The sequence below is a fragment of the Xyrauchen texanus genome, chromosome 13 (genome assembly GCF_025860055.1).
Source record: "Xyrauchen texanus isolate HMW12.3.18 chromosome 13, RBS_HiC_50CHRs, whole genome shotgun sequence".
NCBI classification, from domain to species: domain Eukaryota; kingdom Metazoa; phylum Chordata; class Actinopteri; order Cypriniformes; family Catostomidae; genus Xyrauchen; species Xyrauchen texanus.
In genome coordinates, this window is record NC_068288.1 from 41,054,243 (window position 1) to 41,066,983 (window position 12,741).

The window sequence follows — 12,741 nt, forward strand, 5'->3', positions numbered from 1 at the left end:
AATTTGAGGGGGTACTTAAAGTAAATAATTGAGTTAATTATGACAAAAGAGATTGGGAAACTCTCCCAAGGACAGGTATCTATATTGAGTACTCAACTTCAAATACACAACTCTTTCTACAGGTTTTCCTGTGTTACACAAATATCTATACAGAAGAAACATCTTGAAGTCTAAGTTTTAGACCTATGGTAGTAATTGTTATCCAACAACATGGAGATAAAAAGATGTATGAATTCAAAGGCATCAAAACTTTTGACAGCAGAAATAAAATATTGAAGATATAAAAATGTTGGATGTCTCTACACTCACCAGATCATCGTGTAGATCCTCATTCTCGCTCGCACCACTCGAGCCACAAAAGCATTACAGGAGCCGGACAAGACGATCGGTCCACGTCATCGCCTTCAAGCGATGAAAAAAATAATAAATCCTCCTTGAGGGGAATAAAATACGCTAACAACAAAGCTCAAAGAACACAAGTGTCTCTGTCAAACTCATCTATCTCTCTCTCTCAACGCAAACCAGAAAGTGACTGTTTTAATGCAAACATTCGAATGTTACTATAACGATCATTCGTATCATGACGACACGTGCCAGCAGCAATCACTGATTATTTCAGCATATTTTGGATTCATATTATGTTCTGTACACTGTCCTACAGTGCATCCGGAAAGTATTCACAGCGCTTCACCTTTTGTTATGTTACAGCCTTTTTCCAAAATTGATTAAATTAATTATTTTCCTAAATTCTACAAACAATACCCTATAATGACAATGTGAAAGAAGTTTGTTTGAAATCTTTGCAAATTTATTAAAATAATAAAATAAATAAAATGTACATAAGTAATCACAGCCTTTGCTCAATACTTTGTTGAAGCACCTTTGGCACCAATTACAACCTCAAGTCTTTTTGTGTATGATGTTACAAGCTTGGCACACCATTTTTGGGCAGTTTCTCCCATTCTTCTTTGCAGGACCTCTCAAGCTCCATCAGGTTGGATGGGGAGCGTCAGTGTTCAGCAATTTTCAGATCTCTCCAGAGATGTTCAATTGGGTTCAAGTCTGGGCTCTGGCTGGGCCACTCAAGGACATTCACAGAGTTGTCTCATAGCCACTCCTTTGTTATCTTGACTTCTTAGGGTCGTTGTCCTGTTGTAAGATGAACCTTCGCCCCAGACTGAGGTGCAGAGCGCTCTGGAGCAGATTTTCATCAAGGATGTCTCTGTACATTGCTGCATTCATCTTTCCCTCGATCCTGTCTAGTATCCCAGTTCCTGCTGCTGAAAAACATCCCCACAGCATGATGCTGCCACCACCATGCTTCACTGTAGGGACGATATTGGCCAGGTGATGAGCAGTGTGCCTGGTTTCCTCCAGACATGACGCTTGCCATTCAGGCCAAAGAGTTCAATCTTTGTTTCATCAGATCAGAGAATTTAGTTTCTCATGGTCTGAGAGTCCTTCAGGTGCCTTTTGGCAAACTCCAGGAGGGCTGTAATGTGCCTTTTACTGAAGAGTGGCTTCCGTCTGGCCACTCTACCATACAGGCCTGATTGGTGGAGTGCTGCAGAGATGGTTGTTCTTCTGGAAGGTTCTCCAATCTCCACAGAGAAACGCTGGAGCTCTGTCAGAGTGACCATCGGGTTCTTGGTCACCTCGCTGATTAAGGCCCTTCTCTCCCGATCGATCAGTTTGGCCGGGTGGCCAGCTCTAGGAAGAGTCCTGGTGGTTCCAAATTTCTTCCATTTACGGATGGAGGCCACTGTGCTCATTGGGAGCTTTAATTCTGCAGAAATGTTTCAGTACCCTTCCCCAGATCTGTGCCTCGATATAATTTTGTCTCGGAGGTCTACAGACAATTCCTTGGACTTCATGGCTTGGTTTGTGCTCTGACATGCAAGTTAACTGTGGGACCTTATACAGACAGGTGTGTGCCTTTCCAAATCATGTCCAATCAACTGAATGTACCACAGGTGGACTCCCAATCAAATGTAGAAACATCTCAAGGATGATCAGTGGAAACAGGATGCATCTGAGCTCAATTTTGAGTGTCATGGCAAAGGCTGTGAATACTTATGCACATGTGATTTTTTAGTTTTTAATTTTTAATACATTTTAAGATTTACTCATTTAAATTGAATAAAATTCCATCAAACTGAATTGAGTAATCTTTCATAAGAAAAATTATATATATATCGTTTTGTTAAACATTACACAACTCAATTTTGATGGATGATTGTTATCAAACTCAAATGTGTACATTTTAAAAATAGGCTGTGTTTTAATGATTTTTATTGTATTAATGTAGTGATCTAGAAATAGTGGATTTCAAAATGTGAACAAATTCAAAACTATTCTGTAAAATTATGAAATAATCTACAATGATTTTTAGCTCCACTGTACAAAAGGTCAGATTTCATTGAAGTACACAAAATTCTCCTCGCAACATTATCAAATCATGCTGGATGACATGGACAAATTCAAACCAATTTTTGAGTCTATGCCAGCTCAAGTGCAAAAGCAAAAGTTCGGTATACCATATAAGAAGTTCTGAAATTCATGTACATTTTTTAACCGTTTCGTCAAAAATTTCAGATGTAACTTGTCATTTTTAAAACCAATTATAAAAGAGTGTATAAAATATGCAGATGTAACTTATAATTTTGTTGTTGTTGTCTTTTGCAAAATAGAAGGATTCTCACAAGAGGACTTACAGTATGCAACCCACAACATAGAAGAAAAAAACAACAACACAATAATGATAAAATATGAGGATGATCATTTGTGTGGCCTCTTTAAAGGGATAGTTCACCCAAATATGAAAATTCTCTCATCTTTTACTCACCCTCATGCCATTCCAGATGTGTATGACTTTCTTCTGCAGAACACAAATATTTGTTTAGAAGAATATTTCAGCTCTGTAGGTCCATAAATGCAAGTGAATGATGACTTGAACTTTCAAGGTCAAAAAAGGCAAAAGTAAAACTGTAGTAGAATAGTAAAAAAGGACTATTGATCTGTTTCTCACCCACACCTATCATAGTACTTTGGAAGATATTGATTTAACAACTGGAGTCTTATGGATTACTTTAATGCTGCCTTTATGAGCTTTTTGGGCCTTTAAAGTTCTGGCCATCATTCACTGGCATTGATTGCAACAACAGAGATATTTTCTTTTAAAGTTTTCATTTGTGTGCAGAAGAAAGAAAGTCATACACATCTGGAAGGGCATGAGGGTGAGTAAATTATGAGGGAATTTTCATCTTTGGGTAAAATATCCCTTTAAGTTAAGCTTAAAAAACAGAAACATCAGTTGGCTACTGGGTTCTTGGTGTCCTATATTTATTTGTAGTAATAAATAAATAAATGATTAATAATAAAAAAATAAATACAAATTGTTTGGACATACAAACATGCATTTATACGTAATCTTCAAATATAAAGCTTTTACAAATAAAACACATACATATATATATACATATATATACATATATTGTTTGCGGTAATTTTTGTTTGAGGAGTGTTTCACCTGTTAAAGCTGACCATTTTACTATTGTTGAGACTTACACGAAGATCTGATCAAATGTTATGACCAATCTATGCAGAGGTGGTGTAGTGGTCTAATGCACACAACTGTTAATTAGAAGGTCGTTGGTTCGATCCCCACAGTCACCACCATTGAGTCCTTGAGCAAGGCCCTTAACTCCAGGTTGCTCCGGGGGGATTGTCCCTGTAATAAGTGCACTGTAAGTCGCTTTGGATAAAAGTGTCTGCCAAATGCATAAATGTAAATGTAGGTAAATCCAAAAGGGTTCACATACTTTTTTTCTGCTTCTTTGGTATAGTTATAAGCTTTTTAGTTTTATTTTACAAAGATTAAGGCATTTTTGATCTCATGCATGAATCCTTGGTATAATAGATTTAAAAAGTTAAGCTTTTTGGTGTACGAATTTCATCCAAACAGACAAAATCGTCCTGTGATTTGAATGAGACCCAATTGAGGATTCGGTTTAAACCCATTTGAAAGTTATCATCTAGTAATGTGCCGCACCATAGATGTCTAAACACTAAAGCTGTCAGAAAAGTCCAGATTAGTTCTTATGTGTGTTATACACATTGTATGTCCTTTAAGTGCATTTGGTAAATTATTATCAAAGTCACCATTTGATGCATGTAGAAAGATTTTAAACATGTTCCAAAGCTTTGGATCAGATGTCAAATTTCTTGAAATAAGTGTCAAACGAATAGTTCGCCCCAACATTTTCTCATCAGTTACTGACACTCATGCCATTCTTCTGCAGAACACAAAGATTTTTTAGATACAATGCAAGTGAATGGTGACCAGAAAGCACATAAATGCAGCATATAAGTAATCCATACGATTTCAGTGGTTTAATCCATGTCTTCAGAAGTCCCAAAGTCTAAACAGCTTCAAGGTGATCAAGATTTCAAGCTCGATTACACCTCCTAGCGCCATCTAGCATTCTGGGCATGCATAAAGCAGTAGGAAGTGTAATCGAGCTTGAAGTCATGATCATGACTAGAGGCTGCAATGGCAAGGTGTACAGTGAAAAAGGTGAACATTTTTGGTCTGTTCTCATCCATAACCAATTGGATCGCTTCAGAAGACATGGATTAAACCACTGAAGTCATATGGATTACTTCTGGGCTGCCTTTAAGTGCTTTTTGGAGCTTCAAAGTTATGGTCACATTCACTTGCATTACATGGACCTAAAGAGCTGAGATAGTCTTAAAATCTTCGTTTGTGTTCTGCAGAAGAAAGTCTTGTACATCTGGGATGGCATGAGGATGAGTAAATGATGAGAGGATTTTCATTATGGGTGAACTATCCCTTTAAGTATACCCATAGTACACTATAATTATAAGCAAAGTTATTTCTCAAACCAGGCGCTTTTGTGTCTTTAACTATATGAAATTACCTTTGCAAATGGCACAGCTCTTCACTGTCATATCAGATGCATGTCTGTCCAGCAGATGGCGCTGAATAGGAGTATATCGAGGAACACATCCAGCACAGTAGGCGTCGCTGCAGTGCACTGTATCATTGAGAGCGTCACAAAGTGAGTTGAAACTACTTCCTACAACTGCCATTTTTGTTACTTTATTTGCAATGCCCCCAAAAAATAAAAATAATAATTCCTAAATAGGGTGATGGTGAAGACTGTTTTCTTGACTGCAGCACAACCCAAAGATGCAGTGGTTTACATGAAACTGGTTTGTGTACTGGTACCACAAGCAAAACATTAAAAGCCCATTAGATTCACTATTGTTACATTTAAACAGTGGGAATGTATTTGAAACCATTCACATTCTTTAATAAGAGTTGCCTAATACTAACTATTTTAAATAGTAATTAAATCAATATAAGTAATTTGCAGTACTTAAAAACCACTTAATTCTGCATTTACTCATTTGAAATGAGATGAATATCTAATTTGCAGGGACCATCACAAATGTTTGAGACCCATTGCAATGTGGATAGATTTCAGCAGCAAGACTGAAATGCAAAAATTATTCAGTTTTTTGCACTTAACAAGAACATATTTTGTGCTGTGGGCAGTCTTCCCTACAGATTTAACTGACTTGATACCCATATTCATCAAGTACATCATAATGCATGTGAGGTGGCTTGATTATGTAAAGGAACCACTTAATACCTTCATTTTTGACTGGATAAGCACTGTGGTTACTTTTAAAAATTATCTTTTTTTGCTTTGGTTGTGAAGAGCATAGAAGCACAATATGGATGTCATAATCGGCATTATGTACCAGATGGCATAAGAAGTAACCTATGAATCAGAAAGCTATAAACATATAACAAACTAATTAAAACGGAAAGATACAGAAAATATAGATGAATCTACACTGCTCAAGGTGCTTTTAGCTGCATTACTACAAACCAATTGCTACCGGCAATGGTACCATGTACACAACAGACAATACAAAGATTAAACTTTTGCTTTAAACCTTACGAATTATACTCCGAGTCTTTTATAGCACCATACACCAATAGCGGCTTGTTATTTACACCTTAAGATGTTACAAACAATAAGATGGATCCATCATAAGATGATAAATGAAGCATCAATCAATTGTAGCATAAGTGCAGTGCACCACTGTAACATGGGTTAAATATTTGATCATAATCCATGCTGGGAAAATCTTAATTTTCCTTCAATACATGCAATCATGTAGTTATGTTCTTATATTGCGATTAACCACGTGCCTGGCCACAGTTACGGGCCAACCAGTTGATTTCCTGAAATTATATAAGGAAATGACACGCATAATACTGTTGAAACCTACTATCAAAATTATGAAAGTTTATCTAATTGTTTTAGAAACATATGGTAAATTGTATATTAAACCTTTAAGAACCACCATCACGTTAAGAGCAACTACATTATCCTTTATAGTTTGATTTGGGCCAAAAACAGAGTTAGCCTTGTGAAAAGTGTGTGTGCATGTGCGTGTGCGACTCAGACAGTGTTACACTCTTCTTTTACTGCTGTAATTTGAATCTTTGTACAAAATGTACAGTAAGTGTGAGAGACATGGAAAAAAGCAACAAATACACTGAAAACACTTCTTATAGAGACAGAGTCAGGCAAAGGGGCGTTTGGTACTCAAATCTCACTCACTTATTGCTGCAGCGAGTCTGAACTAGAAAAAAAAAGTAAACATACTAAATGTCATAGCTTAACATCTCACCCCACCTCATCCCATGCCCCTAACCAAAAATAATATATATATATACATACACATACACACATCGATCAGACACAACATTAAAACCACCTGCCTAATATTGTGTAGGTCCCCCTTGTGCCACCAAAACCGCACCAACCCGCATCAGTAAAATCTAGAGACCGTTGTGTTTGAAAATCCCAGGAGATCAGCAGTTACAGAGATACTCAAACCAGCCCATCTGGCACCAACAATCATCCATCATCTAATCAGCCAATTGTGTGGCAGCAGTGCATAAAATCATGCAGATACGGGTCAGGAGCTTCAGTTAATGTTCACATCAATCATCAATATGGGGAACATTTTTTATCTCAGTGATTTGGACCATGACATGATTGTAGGTGCCAGATGGACTGGTTTGAGTATCTCTCTAACTGCTGATCCCCTGGGATTTTCACACACAACATTCTCTAGATTTTACTGATGCGGGTTGGCGCGGTTTTGGGGGCGCGACTGGGCCCTACACAATATTAGGTAGGTGGTATTAATTTTGTGGCTGATGTGTATGTATATAAATAACACCTGTACCACATTTTGCAGAAAACACAACCGATCAGATCGGTCAAGACATTAGAGTTTTTTTGATTCAAATGATGTTATTTGGGGGAGAAAAAAAAAGGTATAAAATAACAATTAAATAAAAAGAAAAGAAAAACTTTGTGTAACAAAGTGGACCATTAGAGCACCAAAAGCTGGCCCCTGCTTTCACGTGATTGGGAAGCAGGACAGGAAGTTGTGGTATAGAGAAGGGTTACGATTGGTCATCGTCCAGTGATGGGCGGCCTCTTTTGTTGGTATGTCAGTTTGTAGAGCAGCTTTTTAAATATAAAGAAATTAACATGAATACTATGGGAGGGGGGATATTAACCCATATCTGACTGTGCAGCTTTCAAAACAATTTGCACATTTAATACATTGACAGGTTTTCCCCATCTTTAAATTTTTTTTTTTTTTTTTTTTTAACGAAGAGACAAGCAATGTTTTTGCATTTGGATTATTTTCTCCTTCAACAGAATTAAAGCTAAAAAAAAAAAAAAACGAACAAGAAACGCCCCACACCCTGTCTCTAAAAATGTTGACTATTGTTGCTGACCCTAAAGGCAAAGAAAACCTGTAAAAAGCAAACAAATATATATAAATAATATATTTACACATATAAATATATATTTATATATACCGTATATAATGTTTCTTGCTTTGTACTACACAGGCGTTTCATTTTGGATTCTGAAATATAAACCAGAGACAGGATAAACAAATGAAAAAGAACAACTTGAGGGGGAAACAAAAAACGAGACGGACAGTAACTCCCCCAAACTCCGCGGTTGAACCGCTAAAAGTTGCAATCAGCCACTGATCCAACTAGTGTCGCGTTTTTGCTTACAACAGTTGAGTTCTTGAGTTGTGACGGGGGAGGCCGGTTCAAGATCAGCACAAACAGGCAACTTCCCCAGAGTCTGATGTGCAACAGGCAAATCGGGGCGGGATCAGAGTTCACGGGAATTGACGGAGGCAGGGCAGAGCCGAACAGCGCAATGAAACATATCTTAATTACATCTTAGCTCATTTTACACATACAGTCGTGATCAAGGCACAGGGAGCTTCTACAAGTTAATTTTTTCTTCAATAAAGTTGTACAAAATAATACATTTTACAGTCTGTACAAGAATAATAATGATCCAGAAGAGAAATCAAGAGACAGACCCCCCCAAAAAAAGCCAGGCTAAAGGGGAGGGGAGAGGGGTCAGAGAGCGACTACACCACCCGATAGACATCCTTCCATCTCGCACTGTAACTTTCATCTTGCCCTCGGTTTGATGAAGTCCCCAAATGTCAGTGTACAAGATTTTGCAGTGGGGAGAAGACGGAAAGAGATGGGGAGGGGAAAGAATGAGACACATGAAGAACAAGTGGGAAAAGGTGCTTTGGAAAAACAGGTGGTTTAAAATGGTGCATCTCTGCACACACCAACACAACTGGGGAAACCAACAAACAGAAAAAGTTTGTATTATTACAGGAATATAATATATATATATATATATATATATATATATATATATATATATATATTATAGGATTTTTTTGCACTGTGTTTAGTTCACTGTTCTGCATGAATCTAGCGTTGCATGCGCTCGCCTCTCCGAGAAGCCAGTCATGTGATGGGTCTTGTGTTAAAGTCATTCGCCACTCCACATTCAAAGCAACCCGGGGCAGTAAACCCCTCCAAACCCTCCTTTTTACATTTTTTGCAGAAAAAAAAGAAACAATTTGCTCTACATTCTGTTTTTTTTATGTATCGGTCCATTTTTTTTGCTCTCCTCCAAGGGGACCAGTCCACCTGTGGGGTGAGATTTGTGGGGTGGGAAAGGGAAAAGGTTGGGGTGGGACAAGCCAGGCTCACACAGGAACTAAACGTTCGACAGGACCAAAAAATGGTGGAGGATAAAAATACCGTGTGTGTGTGTGTGTGTGTGTATGTGTTTTGTGCGTGTGCATCAATATAAGTAACGTGTGTTAGGCATGTGATCAGAAAAAGACAGTTTGACGTGTAACATACATAGAACTGTGGGACAAGAGTTTAGCTGGACGCGTTATGTGTCTGTATGTGTATGAAATGACTTCCTCGTCCTGAGAAGACTCTTGAGTTTGAGTGAGTTGAGCAGTCCTGGACATTTTTTACTCTTTTCTCCCACTCCCTCCCCTACCTCTCTCAAATGTTTAGTTTTCTTCTCCATTTATTAACATTGGTAGTCCTTGGCTGCGTTAACAAGTCTTTTTTTGCCAGGTATCACAGCAATGCTTTCATCAGTAACACAGTGCATCCCATTGCCCCAGCCCCTAGACACTCAGGATGGAGAAAGGCCATATGTGTGTGTGCATGGCGTGCGTATATATATATATATATATATATATATATATATATACATATATATATATATATATATATACATAAAGTATGTGTGCGTATGTGTAAGAGGTGGGGACTCATCAGTTTGATATTGGGGCATGATGTAAGGGCAGGTGGCCTATAGAAAGTTCCGGTGGTGATTTTGCGTCCCGTCATAACTGTTGCGATCACAAGAGTTCGTACTGCCGTAGGTGCATGCGTTGGATGATGTCTCTGCAATCGTTAAACACTCGGCGGATGTTTTCTGTGTCCACAGCGCAGGTGAAGTGGGGGTAGCAGTAGTGCCGGCCATCGCCACTCGCTGTACTGATCCTCTAAAAGGAGAAAAAAACACAACACCTTTGAATATTACATAATTAAGGGATTCGTCTTGCAAATACAGTAATGGGTGATGGAAGGGCCCAAAATTAACACTCCAGCAAGTTCCAAAATGCATTAAAGTTGGTCGGTAACTTTATTAGGAACGACAAGTAAATAAACGTAATTACGCTAAAGTTAGTCAGTAACTTTATAGGAACTGCGAGTAAATTGGCTTTGTTAAGTAAATAAATGTAATTATGCTAAAGTTGAAATGTTACTGTAATAGGAACTGCGAATAAATTGGCTTTGAGGAGTAAATAAACAATTACGCTACGTTGGTTACTTCTGGAACTGCGAGTAAATTGGCTTTGGTGAGTAAATAAAAGGTAATTACGCTAAAATTGGTCTGTATCTTTAGTAGAAAAGGCAACTAAATTGGCCTTGGAGAGTAAATAAATGTAATTAAGCTAAAGTTGGTCAGTAATTTTAGTAGGAACTGCAAGTAAATAAACATAATTAAGCAAAATTGCTTGGTAACTTTAGATTACTTTAGGAACTGTGAGTAAATTGTCTTTGGCGAGGAAATAAAACAGAACTACTCTGAAAAAAAATGACTCACCAGGAACTCATCTCGGATGAAATATTTTGCTCTCGTAACTCGTGGATCTTCCCCTGGCTCTGGTGTTGCTGTTAACCAGAGAAAGTAGACGTAAACAGATGATCTAACAAACAGAACTGACAGCCTGACATCCAAAGATACTACAGTGAGGTTCAGCTTTTGGCTAATATTTGTAAATTTCCATATTGCGAAAGGAATGGCGTAAACTAATGAATCAGGTAAAGTTTCACTGACCATCATCCGGTGTAGTGTAGCGTGCAAACTCGGGGAAGTAATCCTCAATTTTTGACTTCCCCGCCAAAACCTTCTCAGCCAGCAAGTCTTGCTTGTTTAGGAACAGAATAACAGAAATTGTTCGAAGCCACCTGGAAAGTGAGGAAAGACAAAAAAAAAAGTGATTTGAAAAATACACACAAAAAAGACCAAGGAAAACAAAGTAGCCACATTTCAATAACACATATTAAACCCTCCTTTACTTTGTGTGCGAGGTATTGCAGGTTACCTGTTATTCCAGATGTTCTTGAACAGGTTAAGTGCCTCTTGGAGTCTGTTAGTCTGATTGTCCTCTCTGAGCACCATGTTATAACTGCTGCTGGCTACCACGAAAATGATGGCGGTCACGTCTGTAACCATGGACAAATAACACGTTATACACTGTAAACAATCCATCAAAACAACGAATAATATAACATAACTAGTAATGATAGATCGCTATATCGGCCATGCAAATATTGTTCACTATTTGGCCATTTTAAGGTCAGCATCAAACAATAAACATAGTTGCTTTAGTGTCAGTTTAAACGTTTCTCAACAGCCTTGTGAATATTGAGTGAATATGGTGTAAAATAGGGTTAGGGCATCTCCTGTCTGCCAGGAACAAACCCAGACTCCTTTGCACAATGGGCGAAACTTCGATAATGTTTTCCCCACTTTCTGTGGCTAAAATTGATATCTAAATGTTCAGGAGGTGCACGCTCGACTCAACTGTACATCCTAGCAAAGAAACAGATTGTGTGGAGCAGTGCACGCTTATTCATAATGCGCGATGTATTTCCAGGGAATAATAAACATGGGAGCGGGTTTACTGTGCAGAGACTACACCTGCAAGCGGTGAACCAGGTGTGCGAGAGATACAGGCAAGCTGACGTATCTCTTCGCATCACCCGAAAACGCTCAAACACTTTCATCTGACCCAGTGTCAAAAGCGAAATGCCCAAGAGAGTCCCAGCGTGTGCACAATAGAGACTGAGAAGGACCTGGATGATCAGCAAGCTTCCAGAGAAATTAATAGTTTTGAGATTTTAAAATTTAGCAAATTAAAATTCAGCATTCAATATAGGTTTTATATCTGTATGTATAGTGTCTAATAACGCATTGAAAATGTACACTTCAGTTTCTCTTGCCAATAAAGTTTGATAGTAATTGAATCTCCACATTTGATCCTATTATTTAAAAAAAGTCCACTGAAAAACACCAGAAGATTTTACCCAAACTGTAATTTCAACATGTCCACTGATTTTATGGCATGTATACATATACTTGTATCAAAAATGTGACTATCCGCAAAAAAATTTAATCTGGCAAGTTCTTTGAGATAAATATATAAGTAAATATATTTATGATTATGTTTTTTATGTTTGTTCCAATGTATAATGTACCATAATTTCATTGTGATTAATCGTGATTCATACGTAAATATTTTTCATCGATTCACAGCCCTAATTTTAAATAATCAAGAACAGCAATATTTACCGTTAAAACACTGGATCCATTTCCTGCGTTCGTCTCTTTGTCCGCCAACATCAAACATACTGGAGAAAAAATGAACATAATTTAGTAACCCATATACATGATGGCACTAGTTCTCTGTATCGAGTCAACATCAAACACGTCATCATTAGGAGTGTAATTGTGGCCGGATCAACTGATTTTTTGTGTATATTGGTTGTATTTTGTAGAATTGGGCTGTAATCTAGAAGGGTTTTCTTAATGGTTTTAAGAAACTACTATTAAATCCTGGTTGAACTCACTGAAAATTAACTTTGTCCACTTGGAATCTTGTCTCGAAGATCCCAGAAGTCAGAACTCTGCATCTGAGCAAGTCCTGAAAGAGAGGGGGGAAGAAAGTGAAGACAAATGAAGGAGA

At 37.8% G+C, this 12,741-nt stretch overlaps 1 protein-coding gene across 2 annotated transcripts in view; it reads right to left on the bottom strand.

The window, feature by feature from the left end:
- Window positions 1-4,968: 4,968 nt before the first annotated feature.
- Window positions 4,969-12,741, bottom strand: part of LOC127653926 (guanine nucleotide-binding protein G(s) subunit alpha) — a 48,820-nt gene continuing 41,047 nt past the window's right edge. Inside the window, exons 7-12 of one of the 2 annotated variants that reach the window (XM_052140788.1) lie at window positions 12,626-12,699; window positions 12,348-12,406; window positions 11,098-11,218; window positions 10,830-10,960; window positions 10,596-10,663; window positions 4,969-9,990 (exon numbers count right to left, since the gene is read on the bottom strand). In XM_052140788.1, coding sequence (XP_051996748.1) covers window positions 9,844-9,990; window positions 10,596-10,663; window positions 10,830-10,960; window positions 11,098-11,218; window positions 12,348-12,406; window positions 12,626-12,699 — 600 coding nt within the window. In that variant the 3' untranslated portion in view covers window positions 4,969-9,843. The remainder of the gene's footprint in view (window positions 9,991-10,595; window positions 10,664-10,829; window positions 10,961-11,097; window positions 11,219-12,347; window positions 12,407-12,625; window positions 12,700-12,741) is intronic. The other variant, XM_052140789.1, reaches the window with a different exon arrangement.